We start from the raw sequence: 15,809 nt of genomic DNA, 5'->3' as shown, positions 1-15,809 counted from the left end.
GTCAGCATTAAAAATTATCAGGAGGCATTTGATTCAATGCACCAAAAAGCACCTCCCATAGGCTTTCGTAAAACTGTAATGCCATTTTAAAACATAGAAACTTAAAAACTAAAATGAAGATCATTGTTCTGATGACAAATTTAAAAACATTATGACTAACATGGCTACTTTAACAAAAAATCTTTCAAATGTACTACCCTGCCAATTCCTTGATACTCAAAACAACGACTGAAAATATTACATGTCGAGACTAAAACAATCACTCACAGCCGTCATCCAGCGGAACCCTAATTTTATCCAATGCAATACCATCGAAGTGAAACATAGGATAAACTGAAATGCAAGTTAAAAATAAATCCTAGAGCTTAATCTGGAGAAAAACAAGCAACACAAACACTGGTTCTCGTCAAAGCAAGCCGATTGTTGCAAGCTGCTTTTAAGTTTTACACCCATTCAACCAACCTGACCAGCAGCTCAATAAGATAACGGCAACAATGTATGGCAGACATTTGATACACTTAAAAAACAAATTGAAACAAATTAAAATAAATCTAAAAGTCTCGTCATGAGAAACATGAGAAGACCAACCCAAGAGCCACTACCAGCCAGGAGATCGGGTTGGTCTGCTCGTGTTACTGCATGCCGCGACCACAACTACAGCAGATAAAAGAAACACAAACTCAACTGCATCTAAACCACTCTCTAGTCTCACTATGAAATCTACCGGTCAAACTACTTCTACAAAGCACCCTCGGCGACGCGCGACTACTTCTTCTTGTGCGCCTTCATGTGGCGGATGAGGTGGTCCTTGAGCGTGAAGCTGAAGCCGCAGTAGCCACACAGGAAGGGGCGCAGGTCGGAGTGCGTGCGCATGTGCTGCTGCAGGCCGTAGTCCGTGGCGAACTCGAGCGGGCAGTGCTCGCACTGGAACAGCACCCTGGCGGGGTGGCTGCGCACGTGCTGCTCCAGCAGGGCCTTGGTGGGGAACGACTCGGCGCAGTCGTCGCACCAGTACGTCTTCACCTTCTTGATGTGGTGCGTGCGCACGTGCTCCTGCAGCTGCAGGCTGTTCATGAAGGGCGCCCCGCAGTCCGAGCAGTTGAAGGCGCCGGTGCGCTTGTGGGAGCGCATGTGCTTGGCGAGCTGCGGCTCCGTCTTGAAGCGCACGAAGCACTCTTCGCAGCCGAAAGGCTTCTGGTCGTCGTGGACTTTCATGTGCTGCGTGAGCTGCAGCTTCTGGGGGAAGCGCTTGCCGCAGTCGTCGCAGCGGTACGCGCCCTCCGTGTGCGTCTTCTCGTGCAGCTCGAGCAGCGAGCGCTTCAGGAACGTGGCGGGGCACGACTCGCACTGGAGCTTCTGGTCGTGGGTGTCGATGTGCTGCAGCAGATGGTAGTTGGTGGCGAACACCTTGGGGCAGAAGTCACAGCGCAGGTGCTCGTCGTCCACGTTGTGCGTCTTCATGTGCGTGTCAAGGTCCAACTCCGACGTGAAGGTCAAGTCGCACTTGGTGCAGCTGATCTCGTCGGGGTGCTCGGCGACGATGTGCCTCACGAGGTCCAGCTTGGTGTCGTACTGGGCAGCGCACTCCTTGCAGGGGAAGCGCTTGTCCGAGTGGATCTTGGAGTGCTCCAGCATCTCGGCCAGCGTCACGAACTTCTTGTCGCACTTCTCGCAGTCCCACTGGTCCTCCTTGGGGTCGCGCGGCGGCGGCGGCGGCGGGGCCGTGGGGTGCATGGCGCGCTTGTGCGCGCGCAGCTCCTCCTTGGTGGTGACCGTCATGGGGCATTCGGAGCAGCCGAACGTAGGCAGCGTCTTGTTGTGCGTGCGTACGTGGATCTTGAGGCCGTGCAGCGTGCCGAACACGGACGCGCAGTAGGGACACTTCCACGAGTGCGTCGGCATGTGCTCCTTGAGCAGGTCGGCCGAGGCGAAGGTCTCGTCGCACTTGCTGCAACGGTGCACCTCGCCGGAGTGCACCACCACATGCTGGCTGAGGCGCGTCTCCGACACGAAGCTGGCGTTGCAGTGCTGGCACGCGAACGCCTTGTTGGCGCCGTGCACCAGCTCGTGCTTCTTCAGGTGCTGGGGCCGCTTGAAGTGCGCCGGACACTGCTTGCAGAAGAACTTGCGCCCCGAGCGGCGGACCTGCAACAGCCAGGCAGACACTCAAGTCAGACACGGAGCGCACGAGGGGCAGAACAGGGCCGGGGCGGGGAGGGGGAGGGAGGCGCATCCTCTACACCAGCTGGACCAGCTGCCAAGAAGGGAAGACGGGATCCTGGGCACTTACTTTCTCCTCAGCGATTTCCGTTCCGAGGTTCCAACCGTGGGACAGCCAGCGCCAAATCTCATTTCGCTGTGTCAACCATTTAATTTATCATTAGCCCCATTGGCTGGCGCGAGTCCCATACCGAGGTCCCAGCACATACTCCAACAAAATGCGTATACACACCTGATCCTCGCCGTCGTTGGCGTCGTTGGCGTCCGTCCCTTCGTCCATGAGCATCACGTCGTCGACGGTGTCCTGACTCTCGTCGTTGGCGGGCTCGACTTCCATCTTGTCGGCGAACATCTCGTCGTGGGCTCGGTTCTCGTCCTCGTCGTCCATGATGGGCTCCTGCTTGATGCGCACATCGCTGGGCTCATCGGTGTGCACCTCGTCCTTGACGAAGCCCACCGACGTGATGATGGGGCCGGCGATGGAGTCCTTGGTGTCCTCGACGTCAGCGTCAATCTTGAAGGCCACCTCGCGGAGGACTTTAACGTCTGCAACCAAGCCAAGCCAAGCGTGAACGCAAGCCATTCCAGTGCACAAGGCGGGCAGCATGCAAGGCACCCCATGCCAAAAGCACACACAAAAAGCAAACAAACAAATAAGCAAAGAGACAAACAGACACCGAAAGGAGGAGGGAATAAGTGATCTGGTAGATCAAACCAAGAAATATTGACTTTATTGATCCAATAAGAGAGAAAAAACCATTGGGGATTCACGCTAGTTGATTGAAAACACACAAAAATATGACAAATCATAAAATGAGTTCGCATTTCGGCTGCGGCTACCGCGTTCCGCCGCAGTCAGGGCGCTCGCCGTGCACCTCACACACGGGTGGAGTCGATTTGCGGGACTTTTTGCGAGAAGCCTTGGGCGACCGCGACGCCTCAGGCGATGCCTTGGGCGATGGCAGAGGGGACGGCTGAGGGGACGGCTGAGGGGACGGCTGAGGGGACGGCTGAGGGGACGCGGCAGGGCTGTGCTGGAAGCGGACGTGGCGCCGCTTGGAGGGCGAGCTGGCGAAGCGCTTGTCGCACCGCGGACACGCGAAGGGCTTGTCGCCAGTGTGGGCACGCTCGTGGCGCCGCAGAGACAGCGCGCGCAGGAAGGCGTCGCCGCACTCCTCGCAGCGGTAGGGCAGCGCCGGGTGCAGGGAGGCCTGGTGCAGGGCCGCAGCGTGGGCGCGCATCAACTCCTTGGTGGGGAAGCCTTCCCCGCAGCGCACGCACCTGAGGACAACAGAAGCAGTCAGCACGCTGGCGCCGCGTCGAGCCACGCCTCGCTGCCTCGCTACGCACCTGTACGGCCACTCGCCCTCGTGGATGCGGCGGTGCACCTGCAGCTGGTCGTTGCGGTTGAAGGACGCGTTGCAGCAGTCACAGCGGTGCGGCCGGGCCGGCGATAGGTGGCACTGCAGGTGCCGCGTGCGGTGCTCGGCGCGCCAGAAGGTGGTGGGGCAGAGAGGGCACCGCGACATGCCGCCCTCGTCCCCCGAGGAGCACGCCTCCACGTCCACGTCCGCGTCCGGGGGCGGCGTGGCCAGCACGCGACGCACGCACCGCGGGCGCGGCAGCACGGTGGGCGGCAAAGTGCAGGCGCCGTCCACGTCAACTTCCACGTCGGCGTCGTCCTGCCCGCGGCTCGCAGCGCCCTCCAAGTCCGCCACTTCCATGTCCAAATCCTGGCCGTCATCGTCGTCCTGGCCGACCTCAGCACACGCCACTTCCATTCCCACATCCTGGCCGTCGTCGTCGTCGACCGCCTCTTCCTGGCCGACCTCAGCGCACGCCACTTCCATCCCCACATCCTGGCGGACCCCAGCGTCCGCCACTTCCATGTCCACAAACTGGCATCGGCCAGCGTCTCCTGGCGCCCCTTCCTGGTCGCAGGCGGCATCCCCCTCCAGGCAGCCGACGTTACCCTCAGTCACGATCGCGCTAGGCACAGACACTTCCGACCCTTCGTCCGAGTCGGAGGAGGCTTCGGGCATGACGAACACCACTTCGGCGCCACGCTCCGCAGTTTCTTCAGCATCGCCAACATCCACATCCGCATCCTCGTCGCTGTCGAAACCTGCACAGGGAGAACACAAGTTAGATGGGAGCCACCACTGGGAGCACGCACTGGGGGGTCGGGGACACAATAACAGAAAACGCATAGAACTGGTTCACTTCGCGTTTATTCACACGCAAGGCCACGCCCGCTCGACAGAAACAAGTGGAGGCTCATCGGCAGCCCTGGCCAAGGCCCTGGCCGTGCACCTTGCGCTGGTGCATGTACAGGTTCTTGCGGTAGCGGTACACGCCCGCGCACAGACTGCACGAGTAGGGCAGCTGGATGTCGTGCGTCAGCTTGAGGTGGCTGTCCAGGCCCGTCTTGAAGCGGAACAGCTGCGGGCACTCGGGGCACTGGAAGGCGTCGGGCGGCGGCCCGTTGGGCAGCCTGGCCTGGACGCAGCCCTGGTCGCCGGGGCGGCTCCGGCGGAACCGACCTCTGCCCCGCGTCCGCGCCACGGCCAACTCTGCCGAGAGAAAGAAGGCGCGTTAGAAAGCGGGACCGGCGAGCATTGGCCGCACACGCGGCGCCTTTCGCCCGCCAGGGTGGGCCGGTAGGACACACTCCCGCACGCCTGCCACCAAAGGCGCACGGCCCTTGCGCGGCTGGCAACCAAACGAATAGGCCTCACTTCAAACGAGGATTTATTGACTTTTAGCACTCATACAACAACGTTCTAAAGAGAGGCAAAGGAGATCGGCAACACACTGGTTCATCGGCGGCCAAGGTCTCGGCCCAGGCCGTGCACGTTGCGCTGGTGCCAGTACAGGTTCTTGCGGTAGCGGTACACGCCCGAGCACAGGTCGCACGCATAGGGCTGCGAGATCTTGTGCGTCAGCTTCAGGTGGGAGTCCAGGCCCGTCTTGAACCTGAACATCTGTGGACACTGGGAGCACTGGAACGTTTTTGGGGGCGGGCCGAAATCCAGGCTGAGGGGGTCGCGGCTTTGGGCGGCGCTGACCCGAGACGACACCGCGACCACCATCAAGTCTGCCGATAGAAATGAGTGGCGTTACAGTGGAAGGCCAGCGCGGGGGCCGCGCCCAGCGCCCGCCAAGTCCAGGGTAGGCCACACTCCCGCGCAGCGGCGGAGCGGGCTGCCTAACCCGCCCATCACAGGCGCCCTCACAGCAAGCAAAACAACAGCCACAGCTTCCAACGAGGATTTAATGACTAATCGAATCAACACACTCTCGAACAAAGACTAACACTACCGGACAAAGGCAAACACACACTCGAACAAAGAAAAGGCAAGAAGGGAAATGTGGAATGTTGAACGCGAACGCTCTCACAGCCATGGGCGCTGGTGCCTCGTCTGGTCGCAGTGGCGCCCCAGGCTGCGCAGGGACGTGAACAGGGCGTTGCACGTGGGGCACGAGAACTTTTGCAAGTGCGTCATCTCGTGCTCAGCCCACTGCCTGCGGTCCAAGAACGTGGTCTGGCAGAAGCCACACGTAAACGAGTCGCGTTCCTCATCTTCATCAAAGTCGTCTACGTCTTCGTCATCCTCCTCGCCCAGGTCGTCATCCTCGTCTTCGTCCTCGTCGTCGTTGGCTTCCGCGGGTTCCTGCTTCAGGACGACGTCGGGCTCCAGTTTCCAAGGCTGCAGGTACGAGTCTGGCGCCACCCTGATGCTGGCCGACGGACGCGCGCGGCCTGCAACAAAGAGCTGCTGTTAGCGGAGAAGTGGCCGGGGCGAAGGAGCGAAAGCACAGCCGGCCATCACTTGGCCGCGGAGAGGGAGGGCGAGGGGGAAGGGAAGTGATATCAAAGACGAGTCCGCTGTCAACAAAGCGTGTATTTCTAGTCCCGCTACAGCCTCGGCTACAGCAGCGCGTGCGCGTTGGCGTGGTGGCGCGTGCGCTGGGAGCTGTGGACGAAGCGCTCGCCGCACACGCGGCACGCGTACGCCTTCTGCCCCGAGTGCACGCGCATGTGGCCGACCAGGTGGCCGCTCTGGTTGAAGGCGGCGGGGCACAGGCTGCACTTGAAGGCACGCTCGTTGCTGTGCACGCGCTGGTGGCGAGCCAGCTGGTAGAACTTGAGGTAGCGCGCACCGCACTCGCTGCAGTCGAACTGGCGGCGGTCACCGGACTCCTTCGTGTCGCCGCGGCGCGAGGGCCGACCTGCAGGGCACAAAGGGCAGCGTCACCAAGGTCGGACACGGCGGGGCGGGGCAAGGCGGGACAAGGTGGGGCGGGGCGAGGAGACAAGTAAGACACGTGGTAGCAGAGACCAGTTTAATCACAATTAGCTTCCAACGACGCCGTGCCTGACGAGCATGTGCCGTTTGCACTTGCTCTTCTGCGTGAACGTCATGGGGCAGCAGCTGCAGGCGAAGGGCCGCTCGCCCGTGTGCACCAGCATGTGGCCCTTGAGGTTGGACGACTTGTTAAAGGCGGCGGGGCACAGGTGGCAGCAGTAGAGCCGGGCACCGGTGTGCTCGGTGGCCTCGTGCAGCCGCAGCTGGTGGCGCTTGGCGAAGCGCAGGCCGCACGTGGCGCACGCCATGCTGCGCCCGCTGCGCCGCGAGGCGGGGTGCCGCTCGGGGTGCCGCTCGGGGTGCCGCGTGGCCGCGTGCCTGCGCACGGCCAAGAGCGAACGGAACCGCTGGCCGCACTGCGCGCACTGCACCGCGCCGCGACGCCCGGCCTCGCCGTTCTCGTCCAGGTCCAGCACCACGTCGGGCAGCACGAGGGAATCTGCGGGGAAGACCAACACGTCAGTCAGGTGAGGCGCCAGCCCACAGCGGCGGACGGGTGGAGAAGAAGAGGAATAAAAAGTCGACGCTGTTTGAGATAACACAGTGCAGGAGAGCTAACTTTAATATAAAAATAGTAGCATGAACGAGAAACAACTACAGCCACCAGGAGATACAACAAAAATAAATAAATAACATTTGTAAATAGCTTAACACCAGAAACGCTGTTATAAAAAATATGACAAACTTGTTATATTAATCAACAAAACATGTTAACGACATAATAATGTAACAAATAAGATAAATCTAGGTAAATCTTTATAATAAAATTTGCACAAAAATAAACTGCCATCGCAACCAAACGAAAACACTGGCAAGGCAGGCCGAGGACGCCATAGAGTCCGATTTGTGCACAAATCGGGGTAAGTATATCGAGTGAGTGAGTCTAAGTGTTCCCAACAACCGATAAAAACAAAATACGTGTACAAAATGAAACAATGTTTCGACCTCTAGGTCGGTGCGCGACGACCACTTCCCGTGCGGGTCCACTACAACAGGGTGGGTGCAGGGGGGCGGGGCCAGGCGGGGCCAGGCGGGGCGGTCACGTCGACGTCACGCGCGTCCAGGGCGCGCGGCGCGGTGCGCGGTGCGGCCGCGCCGAAAGCCAAGCGGTTCGGCGGCGGCCGCGCGACGCGTGCTACCTGGACGGGCGGCCGTCGAGGCGGCCGTCGTGGCGCACGTCCACGCCGTGGCGGATGAGAACGTGGCGACGCCGCTTGCTGGACTCGGCGAAGGTCATGCCACAGAAGGCACAGCCGAAGGGCTTGTCCCCGGTGTGGATGCGCGTGTGCACGTGCAGGTGCGTGCTCTGGTTGAAGGCGGCGGGGCACACGCTGCACTTGTAGGGCCGCTCGTTGGTGTGGCTGCGACGGTGCCGCAGTAGGTGCCCCGCGTAGGCGAAGGCCGCGCCGCAAGTCCCGCACTGGTAGGGCTTCTCGCCCGTGTGCGTGCGCGCGTGCTCCTTGAGGGAGTGCTTGGACGACAGGAACTTGGCGCACACGGGGCACTGGAACAGCGGCCCGGTCGGCAGACCCGCCGGCAGCCCCGTCGACGGCACCAGCAGCACTGCGCACACCACACAACAGAGCGTTAGCCTCGGACAGCAACGGACAACACCGGCGGGGCGGAGGCCCCCGTGGCAGAGCGTTACCTGGCCCCTTAGGCGCGGTCCCTAAGGTCCTAATCACAGTGTACACCGTGGTCCTAACAAGCATGGCAGTGTATGTACAACATTTGCGAGGCAGCGCGCGGCAGTCCCAATCGCCCGCTTCACGACCTCTTGCTTTCAGGGCCAAAAGGCAAAATGCAAGGTGCAGAATTGTTCCACAATGCGTATAAACAAAGCTGCTGGCACGCGGAGTGCTTGCCTAGCGACCCTTCAGAAATAGCACCATCACCCATAATTACAGATTTAGAGCGAGTGACATATAACACAGATTATTCAACAAAATACCAATTTTATTTTGGTTACCTCTTTTGTTTTGTTTTTTTACAAAATTAAACACGTAACAAGGAACAGAGAGGGAGATCACATGAGTTAAACTCAACAATAGATTGCTTAGCTTATAAACAAAACTGACAATTCAAAGACATTCATTATCTGAAAAATAATAGAATCCTAATGAGACAAGGAGCCTCGTGAACTCAGAATCAGGTCTATTGATTCACAGTGACTCAGTTGAGTTTAAGCTGACCCAAAACAACACTTTTCATCTGGTCGGGCAGTATATGGTGCTCCTGGAAACACTTGGCACACATGAAAGGTGAACCTGGACACCACTTGCAAATGGTCAACACCCTAGGAGTTCTCCGACGAGCGTACTCCCGTCCATATTCCTTGCATATTGTCTTGTAACAACTTCGGCAAATCCTTCGCCTGTAACCACAATTAACTAAGTAATAAAAACTGTGTCATAATTTAATTTCATTCAAAGCAACATCATTAACGTACTTGCAGGTGCCAGTGGGACTAACATTCTCCAAATAGTGCTGCGGCTCAGCGAAGAGTTCACCTGGAAGAGGTACGAATTTCAGTTGATTCTCTTCATTTAAGAAACCAGCTCAGCAAAATAATGGGGATGGAGGCCATGGAAGACAAGAGGAATCAGCATTCCAAACATTTATTATCACAGAAGATAGCTTGTCCCTTGTGGAAACGAGCCACACTCCATTTTACTTCCAAAATTTGTAACACATGAACTATCACTTGAAGCGAAGTACTAGAGCCAGTGAAAACAACATCTTATTATTTTAAACATACCTGCAAAGACTAGGAAGGGAAAAATTGACTGTCTCAGTACTACAAGGTTACATATTTAACAAGACAGGTACAGCAAATCCACACGCATAGCAACAACGAAAATGTGGCACATGCAAGGCGATTGCCTATCATCGGTTGTCGGTTGACACTGACAAACGGAAATATCACTAAACACAGCCGGTAAGTTAATTATGTAGCTTAGGAACGATCCTCGGTGCACAGCCCTTGTACATCACTGTCTCCGAGCGTCCCGGTGCTTGCGGTTTATGTGCATCACCAAGTTATCCTTCCTGAACGTCCTCTGGGGACAGTAGGGGCACTGGTAGGGCCGCTCCTGGGTGTGCGACCGCTTGTGTCGGATCAGGTCCCCGGCGTAAGCAAAAGCCGAGGGACACAGGTCACAGTGGAAGGGCCGCTCACCCGTGTGGGTGCGGAGGTGCCCGGTGAGGGCGGCTTTGGACGAGAGCTTCTTGCCACACACGGGGCACGAAGTCGGGCACGAAGGGGGGCCCGAAGTCGGGCAAGCAGCGACTGCCGTCACTGTCGCCGACCCGTGAACGCCTCCAGACTCCAGGTAGGCCAACATACCTGCACAAAAACAAATTGTGAGTACCTCATAGTACACCAATGTCGAGAATGAATAATGAGAAAAGAAAACGGAACCTTAGCAGAATATGCAGCTGAAAAGCTCATCTGCTTTGCTACACTAAACGTATCTCCATTTTTCATGAAATTGGTTTCTTTTGCACAAGTACAAAGTTATTTTTGGTCATATTTATTGCAGATCCACCACACAGTTAAAGTGATATTACGCATAATGCTTTTCTGCACCGTAGAATTGCCACATAAATCACTAAAAACACACATATACTACACAAAAGAAATATCAACTACAAAACCATCCACACAAGAAACAGTAAGTTTGGGCAACAAAGTGCGATTGGACATTTATGGATTAGACATTTGTGGAGGAATATATGAGGTTGTTGTGTTGACTCTGGACTGTGGATGCTTTCTGTTTACATGCATCACTAGATTATCCTTCCGAATCGTCTTCAGGGGGCAATAAGGACACTGAAACTGCGCCGAAATTCCACATTCTTTTCTCATATGGCGGAGCATCGTGGATTTCCATTGATACCGGCGAAGACACTTAGGACATTGGAACTGTTTCGCTGGATAGTCTTCAAAAGATGAACCACTTCCTGGGTTATGCCAGCTATCTGACAAGGAATAAGTACCTACATCAAGAGAGAAATAAAGCTATTAGACACAATATGCATGTTTGGTAAGTGGCAGTTATGGTTCAAGGCTGAACCTTCAACAAGAGAAAGAGAGAGCGAGAGAGCGAGAGAGCGAGAGAGCGAGAGAGAGAGAGAGAGAGAGAGAGAGAGAGAGAGAGAGAGAGAGAGAGAGAGAGAGAGAGAGAGAGAGAGAATCAAGTCAAATTTAAGAAACTACAACAAATGGCCAAGACTAAAGCACACAATTATTTATTTCAAACACAATGAGGACTCTTTCATCAAGTAGCTTGTTCCCAAAGAACTTGTACAAAAATAGACACATAAAAGACACACAAAAAACCTTCAAAGAGAAAAGATTTGAAAATTAAGAGTTACCACTAATGTTGACTATTTAAAAAAGAATACATTTTGATCATCGTGTATTTCTTAGAGATAGAACAAAGAAAACAAAAATACAACCCTTTTTAATTGAAAAGTACTAAGCGACATTACACCTCAAAAATTGGTATGGAAGCATATGGGCAGGAACCACAAAAGTCTCCACTACTGAAATGACTATTTTTCAATAAAGACGAACCAAAAGAATAGGCCCCTCAAAGCAATTTATCAGTCATGTTTGAGGAATGAGGAATAATAAACCGCTATTCAGGAAATAAAAATTAATATGTACAATCAATTGAAAAAAATCACTCTTAGCATGCATCAAAATATAGTCACAAGAATGGTCCTATTCAAAATAAAGAAAAATTAGAAGTCAAAATTTTTAAGCGGTACAGTCCAAAGTTGAAAAGTTGACTATAAAATTTAAGCTCGGAATAAATTAAAACTAGACACAAAAATAGGAGGTAAAAAAAGCATCACCACACATATGATCAACACGTTACGTGACATGACCTCCGTGAGGACAGGAAAGTGTGGCAGTGGAATGTATAAAATATTTGGTCTGAAGGAAAGAGATACATAAATATTTCTTGTAAAATGTCACGTACAAATTCAGGTACAGGTGGTCACTATTAAATAAAAAATAGGATCAAGAAATATTTGGTTCATGTTATTCGTCACCAACAGGTGTTAAATGAGTTACTACGTTATTCTAAGAGATAATCTTTGGATAGTACTAGGTAATAATATTTATATGAGAAAAAATAGGAATGAAAGAAAAGGGGAGATTTAGAATACAGCAAAGTTATGTTGCAATAATAATTCCCTGAAGTGTGAAAAATAATACTGAAACAAAACAGCCTCAGATCAAAATACAAGTTAAAACAGGATATGCTTATCAAGATACTTTTTCACTTTGAAGACACAATGGTTCCACTTGGGATGGGAGATTTTGCAGCAGTGACTGGTTTAATGAGATACTCTGCAGGCCCCACTATTTGGCTTCCATGCTTCTTGATAATGTGTTTGCTAAGGTTTTCCTTGCGTTTGGAGCGATGGTCACAGAACGGACATCCATACTTAGGTTCTTGGCCACATTCTTGTAAGTGTCGATCTAGACCTTTCTTCCACCGATATACACGCTGGCAGTGCGGGCAAGTCTTTTCTTCAGCACTGTAACCATCGAGTACCGAATCTGTAAAAGGAAGCAGACAGACAGGTTAGAAAGAGAACTGGGGAACAGGCATGACAAAACCAAAAATATGGGGGAACAGGAGAAGAAAGTAGGTAAATATTAAAGGACAGTAATAAATAAATGTATAAAAATACCCACAAATGAATTTAATTCAAGAATCTACAAGTGCTGTTAACAAAACCAAAATCATATTTTACCACAGGGCAATTGCTAGCCGTTGTTTGTTTTAAAAAAATATAAAAGTAAAAACAACCAAAACCCTGACATGTCCACAAAATGGCATCAATATTTTATAAATTTGCAATTATGTCCGCAGAAATAGTAATACTATGACGACGGTTAGTATGTTTCGAAAGACTCTCTTTACGCTTGCATCTAAAATCACAATAAGGACAAATGTACTTTGGGGCCTGGCCACATTCTAACAAATGCCTGTCAAGTCCTCGTTTCCAGCTGTAAGCTTTGCTACAATTAGGACAAGTTTTATCTTCTTTGGTGAAGCCATCCGCATCCACTTCTTTGTCGCCTGGAAAAGCAAATACAAGTCAGTTACGGTCAATTACACACACACAAACACTTCCTTTCCAATCATACAGAAAACACTCAGCCTTGGCATCTTTAAAACTATGTGAGAGTTATGTTCTTTTTAGAACTGGTCTGATTTTTAAAAAAATCCTTAACAAAAACAAAAAACAACATGAAATTTCTTTTATTTATTTAATGACCCCCAAATACAATAAGTCTTCAACAAAACACTTCATGAAAAAAACATTGCTGATATGGCAATAAGATCTTCACTGAGGGGAGAATTTTCAACGGGACACTTGGTTGCTGTTCTGTGGTGCGCGGGCCCTACAGTGCATCCAGTAATTTGACGCGGACGCTAGCCATCATTGCTTGCACGACAGGGGCGGGGCCACCTTAGCCGGGCCAGCCGGGCCGGCCTGGCCGGGGTGGTGCGTGTTGACGTGCTGCACGAGGCGGTCGTTGCGCTTGGAGCGGTACGCGCAGAAGGGGCACTGGAAACGCGGCGCGCGACCGCACTCGAAGCGCAGGTGCGCCGAAAGGGTCTTCTTGAGCTGGTAGCGCTTGTAGCAACGTGGGCACCCGAAGGTGCCATCGTCACCCTTGAACTGCTCCAGCACACCGCGCGTGTAGGGCTGCCACTGCAGCTCGTCCAGAGGGTCCAGAGCGTCCGCGGCCAAAGCCTCCATGGCCACTGCCCGCATCAGCACGCCGCCTGCAACACGAGACGCGGCGGCCTGTCAGCACAGCTGCCCCAGCAGGCCGCGGAGTTGCTCACCTGGTTCCAGGCGCGAGGGCAGCCGCGAGTTGGAGATCAACTTGTCGTGTCACGGGCTAATGCGCCGCCCCGTGTCGCCCCGTGCAGCAGGAGGCCTAGCTGCGCGCTGCGCCTGGCTCGCCACGCCCCGCCATCACGGACACAAGGCGCAACGAAAACGGAACGAAAATTCCACAAAACGACATGAGAAGCAGAGAGAGGGATCTAGAGAGAGCGGCAGCATCCCCCTTTTCTCCCTCAAACGCGCGCTTGATAAGCCGTTTAGCGACCGCCCCTTACAACAACAGCTGATCCGGGGAGTTGAAGAAGACGAGGGCAGGGGGAGGGGAGAAGGGATGGAAGGGGGAGGGGGAGGGGGTATCAGGCTGCACTGCGCTGCACGTGCGCAGCGCACGGACAGCGAGTGGACGAGACGAGTGGCGACTGAAACGTGAACCTGCGTGGCGGCGGCGCGACTTAGAGCGGCAGCTTATCGCAAAAGAGAGAGGTCCGGGGGAGACTAACGCCCTGCGGCACTGAGTCCTCAATAAAAAAGAAAATTACATTGCCATTACCAGTGCAGCAGGTTCCGCGCCGAGGGGATAAACACTTAAAGAAATCGTGTACAGACTACGTACTCAGTATTACGCTGAATAACGAGGATATTACACGTGTATTACGGCAATAAAATGCCAAAATTTGGCACATTGGACCCAACATTGGTATTACGTTCATGTGCATAACAAAGAAAAAACATAGTTGTGCCGCACCGCGTTTCGTCGCTCTGTCTCTTTCGCTTCGTTGGACGGACGGACGCCCCGTGAGTGCGAGAGAGACAGAGCGACCAAACTAATCTTTGAAATCTGTATTAGGATATGCCCTTCTCCACGAAATCAGTCGGCTGGTTGTGAAAAAGATGTCTGACAACTGTCAAAAATCTGACAAAAAAAAAGGTATTGAGAATTGTACTGAGATATACGAGATAAGAACCAAGGCACTGTGGGCTTAAGTACTAACCTCCTACCCTAGAGAAGCAAAACTTAACGAAGACAATAATGTGTTGAACATCGATGGTTGACAACAATCTTAAACTTCGATTTCGTTTGGAATAGCCTGCTATCCCTGGACTAGCTAGCTCGACTTGCTTGAGTTGGGAAACATAAGAATTGGCTATCGCTCTACACCAAACAGACCCAAAAGTTAAAAATTCATTCGCTTTATAATGAAAGATATACTCAGAGACAACATGAGCAAACATTATCATTTCACTGATTATTCACACAATTTCACTGATTATCAAATAAATTCAGAAAAATGATTTTCTTGAGAGACTTAACGACAACAAACATAAGACCCTTCATAGCTGACCAGAAGCGAAGAATGGCCAAGACAACAAAAACAGGACCACATCCAGAGATCTAGAGGAGGGCGTTTTCTGACTCACATGACCGCAGGCCGGAGACACCAGGGACTCACACGCTAATCCATGACTTCCAGAACATATCGATGAGGAAACGAGAGCCTCCCAGGCGACTTGAGCGACTGGAGTAACCCCATGACATACACACACGCACTGACACTCGAGACACTCGGGGGGCTGGCCGCGCTTGCAGCGCGTCACAGGCCATGGAAACACTTGCACATGATCACAACGAACTGCACTAGACACTTCACACTGCTTCACACCAACAGAATCACCACTGCACTCCGCGACGCGATAAAAACTCAGAGCCGGCAAGAACACGCGACAAGGTTATGTCGCCCACGGGTAGGTAAACAAGCATGCGGAAGCGGAGTGGGGAAGCGGGGAGGGGAGGGGGGAGCTGCGGCAGCGCGCGCATCCCGCCAACCGCAGCCACCGCTCCCGCTCCGCCGCCGAATCCTCCGAACCCCCACCCCCACCCCCACTCCTAGCCTGTCTGACACATTCGGTTTTGAGCTTGCTTCCCTGCTTCCTTCACGTCTGACAGCCGTCACATGTGCTCGAGACCCAGCCTCTCGGCTTCTCCCCGCCGACGGCCTTGCACTGGGACCAAGCAGACCGGGAGGGCCGACCTCTCTTCCGTGGCCCGGAAGCCTCGATGAGCTGCACACAGCACCACCGGCACCACTGGCCAGCGATGAAGGTGCCCTGGTCGAGGCCTTGGCCGATAGCCTCAGGGAAGCTCCAGCAGGGAAGCTCCAGCAGGGCGATCTGTTAGTATAGTACACTAAGGACACGACCATGGCCATGGCCAAGACAGGGTGACTCACGAAAACATAACAAGAATTTCGACTCAGGCGTATATTCACAAAAGGATCACAAGCGGCGATTCAGTTGGGGTCAGACGGCGCGAGGCGCGTCATGCCAGAGGATCCT

The 15,809-nt window shown here is 53.5% G+C and overlaps 4 protein-coding genes across 9 annotated transcripts in view; 1 reads left to right on the top strand and 3 right to left on the bottom strand.

The window, feature by feature from the left end:
• Positions 1-15,809, bottom strand: part of LOC117650386 (zinc finger protein Xfin-like) — a 103,682-nt gene that overhangs the window by 10,072 nt on the left and 77,801 nt on the right. The window lies entirely within an intron of this gene.
• The window catches only part of LOC117650389 (longitudinals lacking protein-like), a 94,867-nt gene that overhangs the window by 50,717 nt on the left and 28,341 nt on the right, over positions 1-15,809 (top strand). The gene's annotated exons all lie outside the window — the stretch shown is intronic.
• LOC117650410 (zinc finger protein 219-like) lies at positions 5,848-15,620 on the bottom strand. 4 transcript variants are annotated; one of them, XR_004588034.1, is made up of 2 exons: positions 14,895-15,620; positions 5,848-5,983 (listed from the first exon to the last, which is right to left on the bottom strand). XR_004588034.1 is itself a non-coding variant. In XM_034393831.1 (2 exons), exon 2 carries the CDS (start codon positions 13,395-13,397, stop codon positions 13,059-13,061), a length of 339 nt encoding a protein of 112 aa, XP_034249722.1. In that variant the 5' UTR covers positions 13,398-13,408; positions 14,927-15,057; the 3' UTR covers positions 12,867-13,058. The 4 variants fall into 4 exon arrangements, 1 of the variants encoding a protein (XP_034249722.1); XR_004588033.1 differs by lacking the exon at positions 5,848-5,983 and adding an exon at positions 8,036-8,153; XM_034393831.1 differs by lacking the exon at positions 5,848-5,983 and adding an exon at positions 12,867-13,408 and having other exon boundaries at positions 14,927-15,057.
• Positions 8,529-10,294, bottom strand: LOC117650408 (zinc finger protein 77-like). The gene is made up of 4 exons (XM_034393829.1): positions 10,012-10,294; positions 9,769-9,936; positions 9,040-9,100; positions 8,529-8,964 (listed from the first exon to the last, which is right to left on the bottom strand). Exons 2-4 carry the CDS (start codon positions 9,932-9,934, stop codon positions 8,763-8,765), a joined length of 429 nt encoding a protein of 142 aa, XP_034249720.1. The 5' UTR covers positions 9,935-9,936; positions 10,012-10,294; the 3' UTR covers positions 8,529-8,762.

Source organism: Thrips palmi, unplaced genomic scaffold, assembly GCF_012932325.1.
Source record: "Thrips palmi isolate BJ-2018 unplaced genomic scaffold, TpBJ-2018v1 HiC_scaffold_5, whole genome shotgun sequence".
Lineage (NCBI taxonomy): Eukaryota > Metazoa > Arthropoda > Insecta > Thysanoptera > Thripidae > Thrips > Thrips palmi.
The sequence above is the reverse complement of the archived record's forward strand: the minus strand, read 5'-3'. Positions and strand labels throughout refer to the sequence as shown.